The 23,722-nt window shown below is 40.1% G+C and overlaps 1 protein-coding gene across 2 annotated transcripts in view; it reads right to left on the bottom strand.

Annotated features, from left to right (window-relative positions):
- ccser1 (coiled-coil serine-rich protein 1) overlaps positions 1-23,722 on the bottom strand; it is a 90,840-nt gene that overhangs the window by 42,531 nt on the left and 24,587 nt on the right. For both annotated transcript variants that reach the window (XM_028414179.1, XM_028414180.1), the window contains exons 7-10: positions 18,336-18,510; positions 15,018-15,095; positions 7,583-7,660; positions 4,033-4,113 (exon numbers count right to left, since the gene is read on the bottom strand). In XM_028414179.1, coding sequence (XP_028269980.1) covers positions 4,033-4,113; positions 7,583-7,660; positions 15,018-15,095; positions 18,336-18,510 — 412 coding nt within the window. The remainder of the gene's footprint in view (positions 1-4,032; positions 4,114-7,582; positions 7,661-15,017; positions 15,096-18,335; positions 18,511-23,722) is intronic.

Below are 23,722 nucleotides of genomic sequence, written 5' to 3'. Positions count from 1 at the left end.
TTTAAGTGCAGAATTGAACAAATGGGGTCAGTCCACACTTTTCAATTTGTGTTTAGCTCACACCGTCGCTTGTCAGCTTTCAGGGGGTATGTGGTTCTTCTTTAACAACAGACCTGACAAAGTTCCAGAATGCCATTTGCAGTGCCACTACTCAGCACGTACCTAGAACTGAGGACTGAACTAGACTGTAGATCAAATTCACAAAGCTTTCATTCAGCTGCTGAGATTCCAACTTTTTTCATATTGGACATAGTGGACAACATAACATATCAGTGAGGGCATGCACTCTAGCAACTCTCTTCCTGTCCGTGGCCTTCCAGGAAGTCAGACATAAGGCTGCCATGATAAAGTGGAATAAAATAGGAACCTCCTACAGAAATACATGTTCAGACCAACTTTGTTGCAGTAGGGGCCAAAAGCTGTCCCGAGGACACAGTGTCCGATGCAGGGAAAACAGGGCAGAAGAATCCCTGATGAATTCCTGAAGCCCTGGAAACCTGGACAAGGAGAAGGAGGAGATAGAGGAGAAGGAGAAGAAGGAGAAGGTGAAGCAGAAGAGGGGAGAGGACTTCTGATACCCAACTTCTGCACTTCCAGGGTTTAGCAAACAAAGGCAGGTGGAAGAGGAGGAGGAGGAAAAGTAAGTGGACGTTCCAGAAAAGGGGAGTGAGGCAGAAAGTGAGAGTGTACAAGTGAAATGATCGACCCTGTGAAGTGGTAGAAGCAGTAGAAATAGCTGCCCCACTTGTAGACACACTTTTTGTTGCTAGTTGACTGTCCTCGATGCACTGGGGTAGCTAACCTATATAGGCTCCCTCCATGCCGCAGCATTTCCCACACACTCACAAACATACAGTACATGAACACACACGCAGTCTCTATCCCTCTCTCTTTCATACACACATGCATGCGCACATGGGGGGAGGGAGGCTAAAATCAGGCCGCACATGCTGTAAGCTACTGCTGAGTTAAGTCACCTGTGCTGCTAGCTTAGCTTGCTAGCGGGCAGCCAGCTGCTCCTCTAATTAAGAGCCCATCTACTCAAGGGGGCTGAGCATATGGAGGTCTCCATAGCTAGGTAATAGTCTCATAATAGCAAAGACATACACCTGAGTACTGACCAGGCTTCTGAAAGCTGTATTAGGAAGATAAAGTTACTGTGCTCCTTACCAAAACACTCTGCAGTGAAAGAGTTTAGGAGTCCTCCAGTCCTACAATACATCCAGCATTCCTCCAAAACACTGACAAGCCTGTCCTACTCATCACTTGCAGAGCAGATGAGACACTTAGTGTCACTTCTTGACTCCAGATGATTATGTGGCAATTAATGAAAGCACTTCACCTCTGAGAAGTGATATAATTGACTGAATCTTTGGAGATTACATCTCTCTTTATATGCACAGTATTGTAGTCACAAAGGCAGAGTCTCTTTTTCTCTACCTAGTGGTCCCAATTAGCAAATCAAGATAATGGTCTGAAATTAGTTTTAATTAAATTAATTAAAACTTATCCAAATGGAAAAAACGACCAGAAGTTAAAGAACAAAACAACATACAAATCTGCAACCTCATAATACACAGGCTATTCATTCTCTGAACTGTCTGGACAAACAGTACCTCAACTACATTTATGCAGAGTTAATGGAATGGTCATACTAATGAGCAAATTATGGCACAAGGGGCACGACAACACATAAAAACACACAAACAACCACAACAATAATGAGTAAATTATACTGTCTGAGGCATAACTGGCACCTATTTGACTGAAGTTACTTTGACACTCTCAACAGCATTTTATTGACTTTGCTGTCCAAGGCCAGAACTAATGGCTTCTTCACAAAACAAACACACACACACACACACACTTAGGAAGACACACAGTCACTGACAAACACATGGGCAAGCATACAAATGTGCGCAAATACATATAGGAACCCAAAGCCTGACTTTCTTTAGCCTCCAGTGGCAACAGAAACGCAATACATGTGGCTGTTATAGGCTATATTTAGAGACATAATTTAGCCAAAGATGGAGATGGAAATAGTGTGCCATATTACTATGTTTGGAAGTGAAACACAGGACCAAAAAGCAAGACGACAGGTATGATAAAATTACAGGACTTAAGGCTGCAACCTCATAGAAATGTAACAGCAAAGCGGTATTTTTCTCAGGCACAGTAAAGGCTTGGCCTTTTAGTGACTCATTGTGCATCATAGAGGAAACAAAGTAGAGGCAGTGTTATTAGTAATTGTGCACTACACTGTAATTTTGGTGTCAAGACTTAGTGTGTTTCTTGCTGTCAATTGTCCACCACTGGTGGACCAGGTTGAAAGAGCATTGTGTTCCAAAGTCCAAATCTGTCAGTGACCCACAGGGAACTCTGTTTCTTTGTCTGTTTCACTCTGATGTTAAATCCCTTTAACATAGATTTCAAATAATTGTTTGATGTCCTGCAGGCTAAAAATGACTTACCTTTATGTTTCATGCTTGTACAAATTTCCCATAATCGCCATACGAAAATGCAATGTACAGCCAGTGTTCTGTGTTGTGATGTGCTGTGATGTGTTTTTGTTAACAGATTCGTACCTTTTTCAGATCTTGTTTAGCAAAACAATTTATAATTATTTATTAATTTATAAAATAATTTCCACACATCAGACTCCTCTTCCATTATTCAATATTCTACACAGCCTTCCATATCATAGAGTAAATGACAAGCTTCAGAAGCAAAATGTATTTTTCCATATGTGATAGAGCAGACTCACTGCTGTCCATTTAACTGTATAAGTTGGTATATAGTTCTCCTCAAGATTCTCCCTTGTGGTCAGAGATGCATTTTTGAAAGAAAATTATGGACACCAATGTGATTTCCCTTGATTGCTATCTAGGATGCTTGGCAAACATGAAGTGCTAGCTTGCTTGCAGACTGGTTCTACCATCTTGTCCTCTTGTGTATACAGCCATCAAAGCTATATTACCATGATTGTAACATATCCACTGATAGCTTTGTGCACCCAGAGTGCACTCACACAAGCAAAAGTGCATGCATTTGACCTCTGCATATGGAGCACTTGACTGCCCTGTAAAGCCTTGATTCCTTGATATCATCTAGAATTTGCAACTGCTCTCCTTCTCACTTTCTCCCTCTGCACAACTCCATAATTTATAACTGATAACTCTGTACTATAATGTTACAGAACCAGTGGAGGTAAAGATATCATTGTGTCCCAGTAATGCATTCATTCTGCTTTTGTCACTGCATGAGTAAAGTCAAACATTATCTTTTGTGTGTATGCATGTGGGAAAGTCACTGTGGATGTTATGCACTCCACTCATTCACACAATGGCAAAGCTTTCCCCCTTTAACAGTTTCTCATGCCAACTTTATACACTGTAGGATTAAAAAAGGTATAAAAGAACTTTTGGAATAGACGAACAAAAAAAGAGTTTTGAAGAGAAAAGAGAGACAAAGAAACAGGCCCCCAAACTCTGCTCCTGTTTCCGTTACAGGCAGCCATTTTTAGACAGTCATCCATTAAGTCTGTGGCGTTCCCATACTGTCAGCCTCCAGTGAAGCCAAAGAGGCCATGTCAGCTGAGGGCGTTAGGCAGGTAGGAAGCAGCAACAGCAGTCTCTCTGAGAATAAGGGAATTGGAGGATGAAGGGGGGGCTGGGGGTGGTTGGGTAGTGGACTATATAATGACTGTCACTGCAGGAAAACATCTTTAGAAAAAGTAAGATCGATTGGAGTTTTAGCCCAGCATGAAAAGATGCTCTCAAAGAGATGGGAAAGAAAGGAATGTTAAAGAGATGGCTGCTGTGGCTCAGCATTAAAATCATTATTACAGTTTAGATAGGAAAACAGGAAGGGGAGTAGCTTGCAGTGAAGATCTTTGTCAAAACTTGGCCCCATTTGGTGATGTGGAAACTGAGTCAGGTGTCCCAGAATGTAGCACACAAAACACTGCCTGCATGTTTCAGTTTGACAGAGTGAAAGAGAAGCTGTGCGTGTTGTCTGTGAGTGTCTTACCTCTGGCCCCATGTGTTCTGTCTGTGTTGTGCGGTCAGTCATTTGGCAGTCTTTCATCTTCAGGGCAGCTTTGGCACTCTCCTGCATACAAAACAAACATGCACCCATCAGCCGTGTCCAAAATCTCCTCCCAAAAAAAAACATCAAATACAAATAAATGAGAGCAACAACTCTCCCAGCAGACTTGTGCCTTGCCTCCACTCACAGCACTTGGTACAGCTGGCTTCCATGGTTAGCTAGCTATCAAAAGAGAAAAAAACTGCAGCACTAAACAGCCTCAACCATTTCTTACATTCAGCTGCCACTTCTGGAAATCCAAGAGGTCATAAAACTAGGGTGAATTGCAGAAGAACTTTTCTGCAGCCAAATATTGGAGCAAAGACCCTCTGCAAAGCACACCACTGGAGAAGAATCCATAAAAAGTGACATCTAATGCTGGCCGGCCTGCTAGAAAAGTCCTTCTAGGAGATAATTAATAGGTTTCTGCTGGCAGATTTACAGATGGACATGTAGTTAGAAAAGCTCTGGCCCTTTCCTTCAAAATGCAGTACTTGCTGGCTATGAAATACTGCAAAATTGATTTGCCTTTATTAAAATTAATCAACAAAAGATGGGTTTATGGTAGGAGTGTAAAAGAAAAGTAATTTATCCAATAGCGTTAACCCAAATACAAACTGTCTTCTTCATATGCTTCACGAGGGAGCAGACAGACTGAGTTAATTTTCATTAATCGTGCCTATACTACACGAGGGAGGCTGTCTGCAGCAAAATGTTGCAGTTGGGAGCCAGTCCTTCAACAAAATGCACCAGCAGAGAGAAGAGAAAACTCATAAAAAGTGACAGCTAGTGATGGCTGGCCAGCCAGCCAGCAGGTCCTTCTAGGAGATAATTAATAGGTTTTCACTGGCAGATTTACAGATGGAGGCAGACGGAGGAGAGCAGTGGCTATGAGCTGCCCTTTCCTTCAAATGCTGCACTTTAACTCAGCTGCTTAGCGGGCAAGGTTTCCCTTTTAGTCTATCACACACACACACTCAACAATGTTCACACGTACAACATGCTCCCAAAACTGCACTACTTCATAAATCTGTAGCAATGCCTGTGTACAACAGAGCAGATAAAAATAAGGTTAGGCTATGACTGCAGCAAGGATAGGGCCTGGAGTGGACAATTTATCAACAATAAACATAAGTGCGTGTTTTACATGATATCTGTGTAGCACGTTCAAATTATTGACATCAACAACATTCACTTCAGGCTGCCAATATTTTCTTGTGTTAAACAGTGCCAACATAGTTTTAAAATGCATTTACCCCTTTTCTTTGATAGTGTGTTTCCTTAAGCCTCAAAGAAAGGTGGTGATCATGCAAAAGGCTCAGAATCATTTTATCACATCACAGCAACAGACAAAGATGAAGTGACTGAGTTCTGAGTGTAAAGACTGTGATTTGTTTATGTGTGTGTGTGTGTGGCCACATTAAGATGTTTTTGACACTCTTTAGTTCTGACCAATAAAGAACTTTGACATTGCTGTAAACCCATTTGTGGGTTAATCAATCCTCTGGTGCACTAGCCCGAGTACATATCAAATCACTTGACACAGTGAGAGGAAATAAATTCTGACTGAAAACCTTTTTGATCATGACACCATAATCTTATATTGGCACAGTTAAAAATAATTATATAAAAAGTCACACCTCTTAGCACTTCTAACTGGCTCGTTTGCAGGCATTTAGTTTGAAACGTTCTACTTAATTGATTTTATTCCTTTATGATGATTAGGAAAGAAAGGAAAGAACTGTAGATTATTGTTAGCTGTAAGACTGTAAAGATGGAGAAAACAAAAAGAGAGGATATTAATAAGATATTCAGACTGCACAAAAAGTAGAGGTTACAAATGTGATCTATTATTCTGAGGACATAAATTATTTTTTATTCATATGATGTTTTTTTATACTCCAACCATTTTCCTAAAATTAGAATAAAACACATGTATTGCTGTGAAACTCTGATGCTCAACAGAGAATTGACTTAATTTCCATTGAGATGTTCTCCCATAAGAATTTAATATTTTTACATGACCAAAAATAAGGTGTAAATAAAATTATGTGTGAAAAACTAATATTTTGTGTAAATGGGAATTACATTTGTTTAATACTGAAAGTGTGATGTAGGCGTAAAGTATGTTACATTGCCAGTCGAACATTAATTTTTAGACAGAGAAATGATTGTTACATGTATTGCCTGCTAGCCTGCCTGTCTGGTATTAATTCCACATTGGATGCACACAGCACTGAGTGCAGACCACCGAGGGAAGGGGAGGGAGGAGGATATGTGCTGCTCACAGTAAAAGCGAGAGGAGAAGAAAGAATGAAAAAAAGAAGTGCCAGAAAGTGATCAAACAAATAGATGCCACATGAGAGTCAAGTCAGTGGGCTGGACTGGCAACTCTCACAGTGCTGCTGTAACACATTATTCTGCTGGCATAATGTCTGCATTGCATTACTTTGATGGAACAGGTGACAAATTACAGACGTGCAGATGACAAATGATGAAAAATTCTGCTGCATGGAGCATTTCTGCAGATGATTCAATAGACCTTACAAGGGGGGACCTTACTAGTCACAGCAGGGAAAGCACAGGTGTATTAATATACAGCTCATTCCATTAAGTGTGCCAGTAAGCTGTGACAGCATGCACAAAAAGGTGGACATCCCATAAGTGGAATACCGCTATTATTAATACACCTGCACTCTCCTCCATTCCTTCGAAATGTAACGCAACGGTAGATGTTAAATGTCAAGAGCATCATTGAGATTCCTAGATTCCCATCAATGACCAATGACATGCTGCCACGAATGAGTAGTTTACATAAACAAAGCTGAAAAGGACAAGCTTTCTGCTGCACGCCATACGATGCTCTGACTTCAAGCCAGCAATAAAAGCCTTCTCACCCCCTCTGTGGTCAGTCCTTTCAGCTACTCTGCCCTCTGCAGCGAGCAGACCCACACAGCAGAACATCACACAAGAAAGCAAAACTGACAAAGCTGCTTTATCAAAAGTTACACTTTTGAGTTCTTTGAGCTGCTGTTAACCTTTGTGAAAAGTACATTTTAATTATTAAAAGGGAATGAAAAAATGTTCTGCAAAGACAATTAGTCTTTAATTTATACCCTTAAACAAATAATTTAGAAACATTCAAGTGGGTTTAAATATTCATTTTAAAGTTTAGACAGCAAGAGCAGGAAACTGTGTCGGAGACAAAAATAGATGAGCAAACCTCCCATTTTTCAATGTCTGAAACTTACATAGACCATATTAGATTAGATTAGATTTCCTATAACTGTATTCATATCACCAAATCATTTTTATCAGAACAGCAAATCTAGCTTTTAATTTAGTTTTTTATATCAGGAAGTCAATATTAAAATGATATCCTATCAATTACAACATACTCATTGTGCAATATGTAATTTAATTCTATCATTTATTTAAAAAAAAAAAAACCTGCCAAGCAGATGTTCAGACATAAAGAAGAAGTAGAGCTTACCAGTTCACTCTGGAGTCTCAGAATCAGCTCATCTTTCTCCTTCAGTTGTTGCAGCAAGGCCTCCTCTCTGCTGGGATCCTGAACACCAGAAACCAAAATGACAAGTTACACAAAACTCAGGATATAAAGTAAATTATCTATTGAGCCTATAAACACAATCCATGCAGCCAAAGAGGGTAAAAGGCATACAAGGTGTTTGTGTGCATAAAAGTAAGTGTGAGACTTTGGCAGTTTCCATAAATGTTTGTGCATCTGCGAGTACTTTATTATTTATTCTGTATTTACGAGTGTTGCTGGTCTTGCTGGGTTCTGTGATTGTGCAATAAAGTTGTCATGTGGTGCATGTGATCTCCTCTCTCCACATCTCAGTGATAAACTTGTTGTATCCTATGGCGGCAGCCCAGAGCATGCCACCCTTTAATATGACCTTGTGTTGTCAAGGGACATTATTGAAGAGGAGTTGGAGAGGAGACAGAAAGCAGAGAATAACAATACTAATAAACAACTTGATTCTTATACCAGCTTTCAAAACAAGCAACAAAATGAAAGAAAAAGTAAAAAAAAGCAACAAAATAGGTGCTTAATATGAGGATAAAGACAGTCACACAGAGAAGAAGCAATGAAACAGAAAGGAATAAGAAGGAGAGAGAATGAGCGATAAGATGAAGAGAGCACAATGACAGACAGACGGTCATTAGCTCTTCAAGGACATAAAATCAGAGGAGGGAAAGAGGGGCAAGATAACAGGAGGAAAATGAGGGGGAAACGTGAAGAAAGGGCGACAGTTATAGAGAGAAGAAGAGGACAGCAAGGGCCCGAGGCTGAGCATGATGGTCTGAAGCCGTAGGGAGCCATCTTGCTAAAGGACACAGAGAAAGTCGGAGGGAGACCAAAGGGAACCATACAGCTACATCACCATCCTTAAAATGACCTCTCCGAAAAAAACAAGCAGCCAACCTGACACTTTTTCTTTAAGCCACTTCCAGATTCAGAAAGGTAAAAATGTAATGTGAGTACAGAGAGCCACAGGGGTCATATTTAGGTATAAATCTGTGTGTTGGTATCGGCACCTGTGTGAGGTTAAGAAATGCTAAACCAGACCAGCAGATTCAACTTGAAATATCTAACTATTATAATGCACAGTTCAAGTGCATGTATTTTCAAATAGAGCTTGTATTACAACTTGCTTTGTTATCTTAACACTAGTCACCACCGGCCATGAAACAAAAGAGGAAGAAGAATGTCTGAGACAGGCGAAGCTCTGGCTGTCGACATCTTGGCAGTGCCGGGCTCATCAAAAATTAGGCAAAGAGGGGGAGTACAAGGAAAGCAGAGGCGATTAGACTGAAAGCTAGTGACCTGCGGCAGCACCCACCTGTCAATTAAAGCCGCCACACCGTTAATCATGCGAGTAAGTCTTAATATTAAATGGATGTTTGTGTTGGCTATAAAGCCTGCTCTGCTCTTTCTAGCCAGCCTTAAGTGGTCATTAGAGGAATTAACGTTTTGTAATGTACATATGTAAATCTGTATGCAAGTGTGTCTTATAGAGGAGAAATAGACCACTTCAAAGAAAGATAAGAGGAGAAAGCAGCTGTATAGCAATCATAGTGAAAAGCAGTGAAGGGTGAGACATGATGGATCTTAATACAAAGAAATAACACCCAGCACTTTCACACTGTCTTGTCTGGTAGGTATTTAAAGTGCTACTCTTGGATTTTCACATGAAAAATAACACCTCCAGTGTCTATAAGTTATAATAAAGGTTTAAATACAGGTAATGCAATGTGTATTGATTGGTTTGTTTGTGGTGATCTCACTTTACACCTTTAATTGAGATTGAGGTGTGTGTTTGAATGTTACCTTGGAACAAGATAATGGTCAAAAAAGGACAAAACTAAAAGCCCTGCTAAGTGCTTCCTTGGTGATAAAACCTATATTAGAATGCATTTTTTTACCAGAAAATAGAAGAACAATTAACAAAAACAAAACCCAGCGGTGCTGAATAAGAATGCACTCTGGTTTCCTGCTTTTACAGGGGAGATAACGGTATTTATAGATAATAAGGATATTTTCTTCCTACTGCCAAAACACACACAGACAGCACTAACATTAGATTTGGATGGGACTGAAAAATCACTAACATGCTGTGACAATTACTACATTAGTCAGCCTCTAAAATTAATCTCACCCGAATAGGACTGAAGGCTGTTCTAAATGAGCAGTCGGGCTACAACCACACAGTCCTTTGCCTCTGTGCTTATGTGTCTATGTGTGTGTGTGTGTGCGTGACACTGCATGAATAACAGCAGTTTCAAATGTTCCGAAAAGACAGGACTAAAATCATAAGGACATTTTCGATTTGCGTAGTTTCTTTTACAAGTAAACTGCGAGTGAAATACAGAATGACGTGAGAAAAGGAGAAAAAATGTACTGCGGCTTCATCGTATGGAGTTGAATGCCACATCATTGGACTTGTGAAAATGACCTCAATGTGTTAATTCATAACAAAGTGCTCTAACCTTGTCATCACTTTCCCCAAATACAGATTACTGAGCAGTCCAACCGAAAGCCACCCTGCAAAAGCCACTTAAAAAAAAAGAAAAAAAAAGAGAGGAAAACACTCACAAACCTCCAACCAGAATGAGACACTTTATTCGGCTCGCTGAAAGAAGCGCCACAAAGTGCATTAAGTCACCCATCAGGTGGCATTCCAACCAATTTTTCAAGGCTGAATTGAATGGAAAAAAAGGCTATGGAAGAAAAGTGGGGCATGCGAATTTATTTCTAATGTGATTGGAATGGCCTCAGTGGGCATAAATCTGATCAGAATCATTGGAGTGCATCCACTTTTGTAAAGAGATGTGATTTTGTATAGAGGTTGAGACCTCTCTGTTCTTGCAATCAGCAGCCACTTGAAGAAGGTATGGAGATGAATTACATTCTCCTTGTTAGCAGAAAATATTCAATTTGTTAACTTTTTTTTTTAAAGACACACAATTGAGAAAATGGAAAGATTTGTTTATCCATTATTTAAACATCCCTGTTTCCTTCAGTTTGGATGAGAAATTGCCTCTCTCTTCAGGATAAGGCCTGTCCATAACTTGGCACTTGACACTACAAGGGATTGTGAGTTGAAGGTGTGCAAAACAGGATAATTACCCTGACCACATTTTCCAGGGGTCTCACTCCATTTAAAGCCACCATTATACCCTACTTTGCCTGACAGACACAAACAAATCACAAAACAATCAAGACTAATCTGAGAAGATGAGCTTTAAGCTGCTATTAAAGAATCTCAGCAGTGTCCACGGATCTCAAAGCCACAGGGAGGCCGCTGTTACGGCTGTGTTCAGGTGGTTCAATCATCTTTGTTTTGAAAAAAATATATATAAAAGCCCGACTAACAGCCACAAATTCCTTATTAGAAGATCTAAAAGAAACCCCATTCCACTAGAAGTAGTATCAAGAGACCACAAAAGAGGCACAAATACTTACTGAAGGCACAGGGACACAGACAACATTCTTACTTAGTCTATATTAAATGAAGTGAGATCATTTCTGAGGCCCTTTACATGTGCAACTTCACATACAAGCCTGATTTTGACAAATTCCTACTGAATTGATTGAACATAGTCCCCAAAAGAATATAAATGTTATAAATGTTTCTCTGTGGTGCTGAGAGGGTAGAAATAATCCATCATGTACTATCAAAGTATTTACTAACACAGCACAGTTTACAAAGGCCAAATCTAATATGGCTTTTTTTATCATCATGTTGTCTTAGCTATTGAGATGAAATCCCCAAAATGTCATATTTATCACAATACAAGAAAGCCATGCCCTAAATGAACCAGTGTAAAGTTGTCTGCTTCAAAGTATTAGGTGTTTATCCACATCTACATCTTTATTTCTGTCTGCTTGCTGTCTGTGTTTATCTGCTGTATGTGTCTGCCTGTTAAATAATAGCTGCTATTTATGCACACACAGAGAGAAAAGGGCAAGAGAGGCAGCTCAGCATTAAAAAAAGAGAAGAGGCAATTAAAGTGAGTCATTTGTACATATGCGGTGCTTCGTCCTCAGTAATATACAGGAGGAGACTGTGACCTTATATGAATTAACAGGATCTAAAGAAAAGCTGACCAATATATTACCACCAGGTTATTTATTAAGAAAGGAAAATACTGTAGATTTGAGCACACACACCTGTCAAACCAGAACTGTATTAAAAGGTAACACAAAAATGTGTATATAATTACTTAATTTGATCATAATTCTTGAGTCTCAGCACTTTTAATCAGAATAAAAATTGTCATTGCACTTTAAATGTTTTATTGTGAATTTTCAAACTGCTGTGGCAACAGAAATAATCTGTTCCCAATATTTAAAGCAGTCTTACATCACAAATTAAAAAGCTTGATTTCCTCCCATCAGCACAATCCACAGATTGTTATTAAAGATAAGCCTGGCACAAAGTTTTTAGGCGAGAGTTTTTTTTCCCCAGCAGACAGTAGATCAGTCTCACTTGTCTTTCTGCAACCAGCCCCACACAGAACAAGCTCTCTAAATGATAGTGTAATGAATAATTTGACATGTAAAAGGCCTATTGAAATTTTATTACTAAAGGTTTTGATTTTATCTATAGTAACTCATATCACAGACGTACAGATATGGTGGAAAAGAAATTTAACAGAAAGGACATCAAATCCAGAGTAATTTTCTGATCATATCTTTGTGTTCCCCTCACAGTAACACACTTTGCTAAGTTTGCAAGAGAAACTCACCATCCTAGTTTTCAATGTGAGGCTCAGATAACAGAAAAAAGGCAAAAGACCAAACTTAAAAACAGGTGATGAGTCTATTATAGGCTGTTTTAGGGTCCATGTATCTCAACATGTATCTTTGTTTTCTTGCATTCGTGCGTGTTTTTAACCTTCTCATATTGTGGCGTCGCAGTGGGAAACGGTCTATAATTGTAAATTCACACTCATTAGAATTATACATTATTAATTTCTAATTATGCAGCATCTGACACAATGATAAATGCTCACTATAAAAAGAAGTTCCTTGTGTCTGCTAAAAGAAAGGTGAATGTACACAAACGTCAATTCATTACCAACGTTTTGTTTTGTGTGGAACACACCTCTGGCAGTGTGATTTTTTTTTTTCAAACTTTCTTCTAAAATACAGTAGAACACTTTAACTGGGACAGAATCTGGGGAAAAAAATCATGTCATATGCATTGGATCTAAATTAAACTAGGGCGCACTGTGACACTGCAGCCTCTCAGGTGGCTACCGTAGATTATTTTTACACCCGCAGAGTTGCTTTCTGGAGTGCCAGGACAAATTCTCTTCCTCTCACCCCTCCCTCAATCCCTCTTTTTCTTCCTCCACCTCCCTGCTGTCTTTCTCTACCACCTTTCTCCACCACCCTCCTCCTCGAACTGTCCCTTCATTTTTGCGCTCTCACCTCTGTGTCATTTTATTTCTCTATTCATTCTCTCCTCCCTTTACTCAATGAATGCATGCCTTTTGCACACACCTCAACTCCCACACTTTCCCCGCAATTCTTCTCCCTTGTCCACTCTCACTCTATACCCAGATAAAACAGTGTCTGATTGACAGTGTCACACTTCTTCCCACATATTCAGCTAATGCAATATGCCCTTTCCATCTGTATGTTGTTTTCCATGCTGCCAGCTTGTCAGAAGGTTGCCTTCCTCTGCTCTACTCATTCTCCTCTTTCTGTCTCTGTTTCCAGAGAGCAGGATTCTCCCGGCTCTTTAACTACATCAATCTTTATATATCAGCAACATAGAGAGAGATGTAGTTAGTCTTTAGTTTTCTCTAGCTCATAACTTGGGAACACTGACATATACAGGCACTCAGAGGCCCTTTTGGCCACCAGGCATTGGAGATCTATCCTCCTAGTCTTCAGCCATTGGATGCTCCTCTCTACTTCACACTTGTATTCCCACTGTAATCATGCTGATTTATTCAACAGCAGTAAAGATGGCCATTTCTACTTCTTACAAAGCAGGTTTCTTACGTGCATTACCAGATACAGCAGCACCCACTATGCCTTTAAGGAGATCCTTATTCAAGAGGATCCACAAAAATGTATGGGCCAGCAGATCTGACCTGTTCTGCCCTCCTTCTCCTTCTGATCCCACTCTCCAAGCTGTCCATCCTGCCTGTCCATCTGTATTTTTCTTTATGAGGGCGTCTGAGCCAGAGCTTCAGTCTTCATGCTGCGTCCCACCCTACATTTTTAATTTTTCCTTATCATCCAGCTGCCACTGATACTTCATGTAGGTCAATAAAGAGGGCATGCACTCACACAAACAACCACTCTCTCCCTCTCCTTCACACACACAAATGAATGCACACTCAGATAGTGTTAATTTAGGATGTAGCCCCATGTCAGGAACACAATACAGCAGGTGCATGAATTCTGTCCAGCAGTACACTCAATAAACAGCGATGCTCAGTATTGGTTGGCACAGAGTCAGTATTTTGGGGTTGTGTTTTACTGTACTGTATTCTAAGTGTGTGCCCATATAGGTGCAGGGAACGTAATACACTGCAGTTCAAAGAACACCACCACCAGCAAGTACCACAGAGGAGAGGACTCTACTGCTCCTCTCTCCTCTAACAGCCCAACAAGAACTCTGCTACAAGCCAAAATCCCAGTGAAAAGCTTGACAAAAGCCTTCCCTTGGTAAACTTAAACCCTGCTCAGACACACACTTGAACACACACACACAACCGCTCCCTACAGACATCAATAAATCTCCTCCAGATCGCACAGCTCTGATGGACCAGGTTGACAGAAGGGGTCTGGATCCTGTCAGGGCAAACAAAGCACTCTGGCCCCTTTTTCATTCAATTTATTCCCAGCTTTCCTGCTTTTATCGCTTTTTTGCTACTCTCTTCTTTATATCACCCTCTCATTCACCTTAGATGCCCTACTTCCTGCTTTCTTTCCTCTTATTTGATCTCTTTATGATTCATTAGAAGCTTTTGTAGAAAAAAGGCTATTAATTGTTCTGATAAGGGTAAAATTGAAGGCGACACGTGGATCAAAGAAGATTCACTTTCCTATTTTGATCACAGACAGACTGCTGTGTTCTTTTAATTAAACTAGCTGGCTGCAGATGAGGGCTTGGCGAACACACAGCCTGAAATGTAGTAAAAGCATAAGAACTGAGCTTCACAAAAACTATACTTGCATAAACTCTATATTACTATAGCATCTTATTGTGGGTTGATATTGCATGTTTTTATTAATGAATTTCATTATGTAAACTCACACAAACATAAACTCTGCACCCACAGGCTGTGTCTTGTGTACTCACAAGGTGGTTGTTCAAACTACATAAAACAAATCATGCAGATGCAACAACAGCATCTAATTGTCTGCTATATTTTACCTTAAACGGTAGGGACTTCTCACTGCAAGGGCTTATGGGTAGAGACTGGAGGCTGCTGGCGGGACTTGTCTCTGTGCTCTGAAAGACAAAAACATAAAAAATGATTGATGTGTACAGCTTGACTTTTATAGGACATTTTTTTTGCTCTTGTCTGAATTACATTTAAATAAAAAATGCTGATTTACAGAAGGTGAGATGGCTCCATAAGCATAGCTTCATGTTTTTCTTATCCCACCTGGTTTCTTACATAATCTCTGTGCTTTCTAACATCAGCTGTGATTTGACACATATTGGAGCTATTCCACACAGGTGTCTAGTAGGCAGAAAGAAGGGCTTCCAAAATAGATACACATGTACATGTAGTATATCCATAAGTGACAAAGCATGTACATGCTGTCAGGAACACAGATAGACAGTCCCTTTAAAAAGAGCAGACGCTGCTTTAAATGTCACCTGTGAGGGCTTAAGAAGAGACAGATGGTAAAGAGGGAGAGGATAGAATCACTCTCCAGCCTGATAAAAATGGATGTTATGCCGCATAGTAAGAATATGACAGCACACATAGGGATGATATGACATGCAGGGTAAAGGTAAAGAGCTAGACGTACAGTATGTTCTACATGTTTGCCATATGTTGTCCTTTTTCAGATTTACATGCAAATATGAAACACTTTATTTATGCACCAATCAAGAAAAAAATGCAGATAGCATGTGCATATTTTTACGCTACTTAATGTAAGTTGTGAGAAACATCAGACCCCAAATCTTTGCACAGCTCAAACTTGATGGTATATTGGTTTGGCTGACCTTTCAAAGAAGCATACCTTCCTATCAGAATTATAGGTGTGCTATGGCGTCAGGCCCTCAATGTGTCATCGGTGATCAATGCCTTTCCCCATGTAAAGAGAGGCGCAGCACTCACTGACACCCTCCCTGGCTCTCTCTCTCTCTTTCCCACTCTACACAGTCCCTTTAAGGTCACCTCTGTCCCACAGGCCTTAACACACAACTGTCCTCACCATTAGATGTGGTTCAGTAAAACGCCTTTCCGATTTAACAATTGGCTGCCGGAGAGCCATGGATTTAATGACTCGCACTACACTGAAACTAAACATCTACGGATGATGAATGCCCCGAGAAAGGAAAGCAGGTTTTGTAGTTTGATGCACACCTTTAATCACATTCATACATCAGTTAAATCAAGAATTGAACACCTCTAAATAACCCAGGAGGCCCGTTCTCTTTTTTCAGTCCCATTCGCTCATTGACATGTGGCTTTTTATAGGAAGGGGAGCACCACTTTAAAACACAGTCATGAGATTTAGTGAGTTTGTTCAGTGAGACAAACACAGTGCAAGACCTCTGGATAGATAGTTCTCTGTCCACCTCCTGCACCTTTCTTTTTGGAGAAACTCAGGGGCTATCTGCTCCAGGATTTCAAACCCCAACAACAAGATAGCAAGTTTGCCGGCCTGAATCCTTATTGTTAAATGCGCTGCATGAGACTTGGTGTTCTCTTTACTCAGGTGAAAAAACATGTGCATATATTGATGCCTAGAGATTATGCTTAGGAAAGAAAGTTCTGATACTTTTTGTTGTTATGTTAAATACATTAACATAAGTGGGATGGATGTATGCAATGCCGTATGCTCAGGAAGTTGAACTGAAACATACATCCATTAGCTATGTCTGGCTGCTGCTTTTTTGTAATCTACATTGGTGACTGACCTTTACCAAATGCAAAAGTTTCATGCACACACAAATGCACAAAAAAGGCATGTAAAAGGGTGACCAGACCTTCCAAAAAACCCCACCATTAGCATCTCCAAACTAAGATCAAAGCCAGCTGTGAATTACAGTCTGCAGAGGCATACATAGGGCTTTCTCCTTTACTGTTCACATCTCTATATATCTGCCAGGAATCCAGTAAAAGACATATGAAACATGTAAAAAATTATTATTATTATTATTTATAGACAGACATTCTTTATAGTAGTGATAGAGAAGCTAAAGCGAGTGTGAGAGAGAGAAAGTATGCAGCAGTAGAACATGAATATGAAAGAGGAGAATCTTTGCCCTCTTTGCTTGTTCTGTTGTGTCATTAACTTGCAAATTTTGTTACCTTCCATCAGCAGATACAATCCATTCTGCAGCAACAGGGAGGGTGACTCGGCATGTCTGTATGCTTTGCATTTTATTTGCTTGACCCTTCTGGTATTGAGCCCCAGAACTCTATTCTTTTGTTCTGTTCTGTTTCACTCTGGTCTTACCTCCCTTCCTTGCTCTGCTGGTCTGCTCTACTATATATTGCATGCTTTAAGCCACAATGATGAACAATAGTATGTTTCAGCAGCTTACTGAAGGGCTATGGTATCCCAGCACTGAACACTTGAAATTATGTACAGTAAGCTTTCTTGAATGCCACTGTCAATGTGTACATGAGTGTCCCCTAACCCCCTCCCCTATTTTTCAATGTCGGCTGAATCCCTGCAATGATATCCCATTTTTTTTACAGTACTTTACCACTGTGTGCTTCACCAGGCCCAGATCTGACCGACTCTAATAGGGCATGTGTTCATAGGACGTATCATTTCCCATTAGTTGTTTTATGTAAACAGCACAAGGTGTTCTGATGTTTTATCTTACATCTCAGGAGACATGTAGTATCACATTAGCGGTTCCTCATTTGCATTAAATTCAGGTCTAGGTTTCTTCATGAGTCCTGCGTCCTACATGATGCCACTGCTTCCTCTTTAATATGTAAGAATACTATTGTGAAGGCCTGCTGACATGCAGCCTTTCATCTGTGGAACAGTGAGCATGAGTCAGTTCAACATTACATTTCTTTATGGCGATGTGGAAAGCAATAATGTAATTTAACATGTTTAAATTCATGCTGGGTGACAACTAAAGAGACTGCATGACCACACAGGGTGGTAGTAGTGGTAGTGTTTTACTGGTTCCCACTCAGTGCACTCATTATGAGCATGTTTGTGTACATGTAATAATAAATTACCAAAACAAAGTGATTAATGAGTGATTGTAAAACAGCAATTACTTTTACAAGATTTTATAAGGCTGAAATACAGCTGATTAAAACAAGAGAATTTTTGATGAGGCACTCTGCACAGTTAATCCAGATACAATTACATCATATTATTTGCTAACTTCTTAGCCTTACTATTGATTGTTTTAACTAAAAGCCTGTCATTGTATTATCACCAGATATCTTAATCTTAATAATTCCTTCCTTTGTATACAATTCTGTGTCCAGAGATGTCTATGTGCTTGGGGCAGTGTTCTCTCTGTGTAACCCACCTCCTGCAGTGTCCGTCTCAGCCGTAAAAGCAGGGTTTTGACAGCCGTGCAGTCCTGCTGCATCAATCTGAGCGGAAGGGTCTCCAGCCCTGGAGGTAAAGGATCATCTTCTCTCCCTAACCCGAGCCCTGCGCTCCAGTCAGCAGGCAGCAGGCTGGTTGGACGGCTGGGATCCCTAGAAGAGAGGTGAATTGACAGAAAAGCGGGAGAAATAAAGAAATTTAATGACAGCATGAGTCAGCATGAAAACTTGATCACTGACCTGTCTTCGCTGCTCCCAGCTGCTGCCCTCTCTATCTCTTTCTTTCATTGCCTGTGGTGAATACTGATGGTGTGCACGATAAAATACACAGTAATGTGAAGATACTGGTCACTCCTAAATACCCCAGTAACTCCCAGAAATCTCTGTGATGTCATGTCTGAGTAACAATAATATGCAGAACAATAATGTGTGGTGATGCTTTAGAATAATAAAGTTCAGCAACAATGTGACTCTAAATTTGGCTTCAAATAATGACAAGAGAGATGAAACAGAAAGAGGAATAGAATGACAAAAGACACATTTTCAAACAGAGGGATATTAGATGAGGAAACTTGATGAGAGCCCCGATGACTCCACATTTATATGAGCTCTAATTTCCACAAATAATCTGTTTTGGGATCATTTAGAACCAACATCATGAAGTACAGCCCTGAAATGGACTGGCAACCTGTCTATGGTGTGCACCGCCTCTCACCTGTAGAAAGCTGGGATAGACTCCATCCCCCTATGAGCTTGTAAGAAGATGGATCGTAGCCTACATCTAATGTTGTGTCTAATGTGAGATAGAAAAAACCTTGAGAATGTGTGTAAACCCTACAGTGTCTGGAAATGGGAGGGTCGATAGAATTACCTACTTCAGATATGACCCACTCCAAACCTCCAAAATACTGTGAATGAGCTCTTTACACAGCTGTGATACTGCTGTGGGGTTTGACAGTTGGAATCAGACACACAACACAAACAACAGGGGGAGCTCAACCACAGCACTGGTCTAATTAGCTGTCCCATTCGGGAATACAGTCCATTAAACAGTAAACAGGCCTCTGGACAGTATGTCTTTGGCCAGCAGTGCATGCCCTCTGCTCTCTGTCTCACCTGCAGTGCCTGTAGTGTTTAATACTGCAGAGGACAGCTTCTCAAAGGAACTTTAAACACAGTCTGTGTTTCTCAGTGTCACAGCACTCTTTTCCTCTTTGCCTTCCAGCTAACACTAAAGTTCAGTCTAAGCACCACCACAACTACAAGCACTGACCTTATCTATAAAAATGATATCTTCATAGTCATTTATTGCTTGGAGCCCACTCACACGCTTGTTCTGTCAGTTTGAAGGTTTCAACACAAGCACATTTTTTAACTGCTTAGGTTGGAGAGTTCTTTATATTTCACCAAATATGGAGATAAAGATCAAGCTCTTTTTCTGTTGTATAGCTTTAATTGATTCAACAAAATGATGTAATCTTTCATTTTTGCCCTGGACACTCATACTTTCAAAATAAAAACAAAGGCAGTGGCTTATTCTATAAGAATTTTGCTAAATCACGAATGTAATTGGATGCCTGTGCAGCAGAGTTTTTGATTATTTTGATTATGGTGGTAGCAAATGATTAAAACTAAATAGCCATTTGTAATGTTTTCTAATTTTAGATTTAACATTCACCTGAGGTTAACATTTGTGCAGGGTACATTAAGCACTGTTTTCACACAGCTGTAATTATACAGGAACACTTAATACACACTAGAACTCTAGCAAAGGTGCAACTATTGCTATCTGAAGTGTTACTTAACATGATCAGATGGTTGCCTGTTGTATTCAAATTATAGATATAGTGCAAAAAGCAACATGTTGCATTTTTGGGTTTGGTCCCTTGTTCTTTCAGCAAACCACTATTCTCACTGCAATCACTTGTTCTCTGAAGAACCACAGGCTGTTTCACTGTGAATGGAATGTCAGAGTACAGCTGAAGAAATGCAGCACATGCGTGAAGACCAATACATCAGAGAGAAGCTTTAGGGTATGGCTGGGGGGGACCATCCACAAACTGAGCTGCAGAGAGTGAACAGCTACAGCTTTCTGATGCCAAAAAACTGAATCATGCTGCCATGAATTTTAGTGTGGGCTGCTTTTGCTGGATGCCAACACTCAGGGGGGCTGTGTGGGCCTTAAAATGTACAAAAGTTGTACCCTTCACTAGGACAGAGTGTGCAGAAACCTTCTGGTGAAGAAAACAAAGACCAGACAGACAACTATTTGGATGACTTTTTCTTGCCCTGATGCATTGTATAGAGTAAACTAAGTGAAATTCATTGCTTCAGCTAAAAACATTTAATTTGTTTCATCATTAAGACTAACACAAAACCATTAAAAGTGGTATTAAAGTTATGCTTTACGTGTGCAATTAATAATAATAATAATAAAACAATAATGAGTGCTGCAATCAAGAAGCTTGGAACACACACATAAAAAATCTCAGTAAACAAGTCTCCATTAACATTTTTCTACAAAGTAATATTTTGACAGGGGTGCATAAAAGGGGACTGTGTATCTCTTCTTCATTATGACATTTTCAAAAGGTGAACTGAGAAATTCCACCCTCCTGTCTGAAAACCATGCAGACAACCTGCGAGTTCACAGTCTGCATAACAAGAAAAAGAGGAGAGGGAGGGACGGCAGCAAAGAAAGGCAGATACAGACGCAGAAATGAGGAGCTCTTTATCATCAAGTGACTGTGTTCTCTTTGACAGTTCGCCATTTACAGGGAGGTCAGGGGAAATTAGATGCCTTTTGTCCCATTCTTCCGGAAAAATCACAAGTAAACAGAAAAAAAGTTTTTTTGAGCAAAATGAGACAATATCACTAAAATATCGATCAACATAAGGCATTCCACACACTGCTTACTGAGAAGGTCGAACTAAATTGCTTTCTCATACTTCCTGCTTTGTGGATTCACCACTTCGACCCTGTTTTTTTGTCTTTTTTACTTTTTTACCTTCTTCTTGTTCTTTTTTACTCACTTGTCCTATTCATAAATCTTTGATCCTCGGCTACCTCTCTCCATGTTCCCCTCTTTCTAACTTTTTCAGTTTTTCTTCAGAGTCTAAGCCCTTGTCTTCAATCTTTACAGCTCTCCCCCTTGCCCCTACCTTTCCCTCCACCCCACCACCACCATCACCCTGACATCCACTACACCACACTGATGCAGTATCAAAGCCTAAGGTGTCCCCCTTGGGGATTCCGCTGAGTGCCTCAGACAAATGTCGAGGAAGCCTGCCGTCTTTTGAGGACAGGTGAGTGCTGTCTGTCAAGTAGCCAAAAGTGCTTTTACACCCCCTCTTAAACTGTGTTGTTTGTAGCTTTTTGTTTCTGCCTGGCATCTCTGGATAGAGTGAACTTTTTCCCATTTATTTCTCTGTTACCCCATCCTGCTGTTCAGGAGGTATACGCTGAGTGTAAATGATAAATGATCAATCATTCATTCTTTTCTCTGAGCGCTGTGTCAAATGGCACAGTGCAGTGCCAAAACAAAGTTGTTTTTTTCTTCACAGGGTTGTTTTTGTGTTTTGTTTTTCTGCATCTTTGTGCTTCTCTGTGCCTGACACTCCTGCCCTTGTTTTGGCTTGCACCAGGGTTTTTAGGATTGGATTCTTCTGTACCTCTATGGTGTGCATCAAATTCACAGAGTGACAGGAAAATGAGTGGGAGAAAGGTTCAAACAACGCTTGCATCAACCAAAACAATAATCACAGAGGTGCCTTTATGCAAAGCAGTTACCCTTCCTGGAGACTAGTAGTTGAATATTTCTGGTCAGACTGAGCAGTTGGGGGCTGTGAATGTGTTTTCTGTGGGCAACATTTTTAAATAAATAGAGAAACCATTCAATTTTGGACCATCTGTAATGCAGGCTGCAGCAGAAATGGCTTTCTGTGATAGATTTATTTTGCTTCTATTCTCATAATGTATAATGTGAAATAAAAGAATAATATTTTGTAAGCTCTTTACTGGCATTATTTTATATTACTTAAGGTTGAACAAAAGGAATGCAAGGCTTATACTGCTGTGATGAGAGTAGCACATGCAAAGCTTCTGTATATTTGCATTACTTATGTTAAGGGGACACATATCTGTTCACACAGCAGCAGAAGGCCTAGCGATGTAGATCATTAGATTTAATGATGCTGATGAAGACTTAAATTTTAGTTAGGACAGTTAGGCAGTCAGGGTTCAGGTCATGTTTTGCCTCCAGTAAACAAATGTATAACAAAGTAATTTCTTCCTCTGAAGTATATTGGATGTGTGTCTGTGTGTGTGCGCTCACACGCAGGCATAAGCATGTCAGAGTATATATTTTTGACTGCAGTTACAGGGAAGACAAAGTCATTTTCCAGCTAAGCATGAGTCTCATCTGCAGGTAATTACCCGACACATACAAGCAGGCACACACTCACACATAGGGAAGCGCACAGCACAGTTGAAGACAAGTCTGTTCAGGGATGATAGATGTTATACCAGGCAGGGAGGCCGTTCCTCTATTCAGGGTCATCTGTCTTTTGACTGTCATGAACTGGTAGCTCGACACTCCCTCTGTCTCTATTTCTCTTTCTTTCTTTTTTCTTTTTTTTTTAAATACTCTCCCCTTTTTCACACATGCACACACAGACATATGCACTGAGTCTCTGAGCATGTCAGAAGATTACACAAGTGGACAAAGTCCTAATTTAAACTGATAAAGATGTAGTATTACACCAGCTAGTGGCTAAAAAAGGTACTGCATGAGCATGTCAATGTAGAGATAATTACAACTGAATGCATGGATTAATGTGCAATTAAATATTTTCACAGAGATTTTCTTTCCAAAGTCTTTTTCAGACTAATTACACAAAGGAAAGTAAACAGAAGAGAAAATGCCCCTATCCGTTTACATTATACTCTTGTTTTCTTTGCTTCTTTTGTTCTTTCCTCCTTCATTTTCTTTCCACTTACTCACTTCCCTTTTTTGTCCTGTTGCCTACTCTCTCTTTTCAGTACACAGCTTTTTCACCTTTTGTCTTCCACTCGCTGGCACTCACCTCTCCATCCTTCTGACTCACCCCTCTCCTCTCCGAAGCCATTTCTCAACAGCAGTGTTAGAAGTGATCCATTTCACAAAGCTGAAAAAGCCAATTATCTGCCTTTTTATGACTTTCATTATTTTACCACTCACATAGTGTTTTATCACCAGGTTGCTGGCTCCCAGCACTGTCACATACCTGCACACTCACACACACACGTATGCACATATATTGAGGCAGTAAACAATACACCAAAAGCCAACAACTAAGGGGCACACACTTTTCTATGCATTAGAAA

The sequence above is a fragment of the Parambassis ranga genome, chromosome 9 (assembly GCF_900634625.1).
Source record: "Parambassis ranga chromosome 9, fParRan2.1, whole genome shotgun sequence".
In the NCBI taxonomy this organism is placed as follows: domain Eukaryota; kingdom Metazoa; phylum Chordata; class Actinopteri; family Ambassidae; genus Parambassis; species Parambassis ranga.
This window is presented reverse-complemented; position numbering and strand designations above follow the sequence as displayed.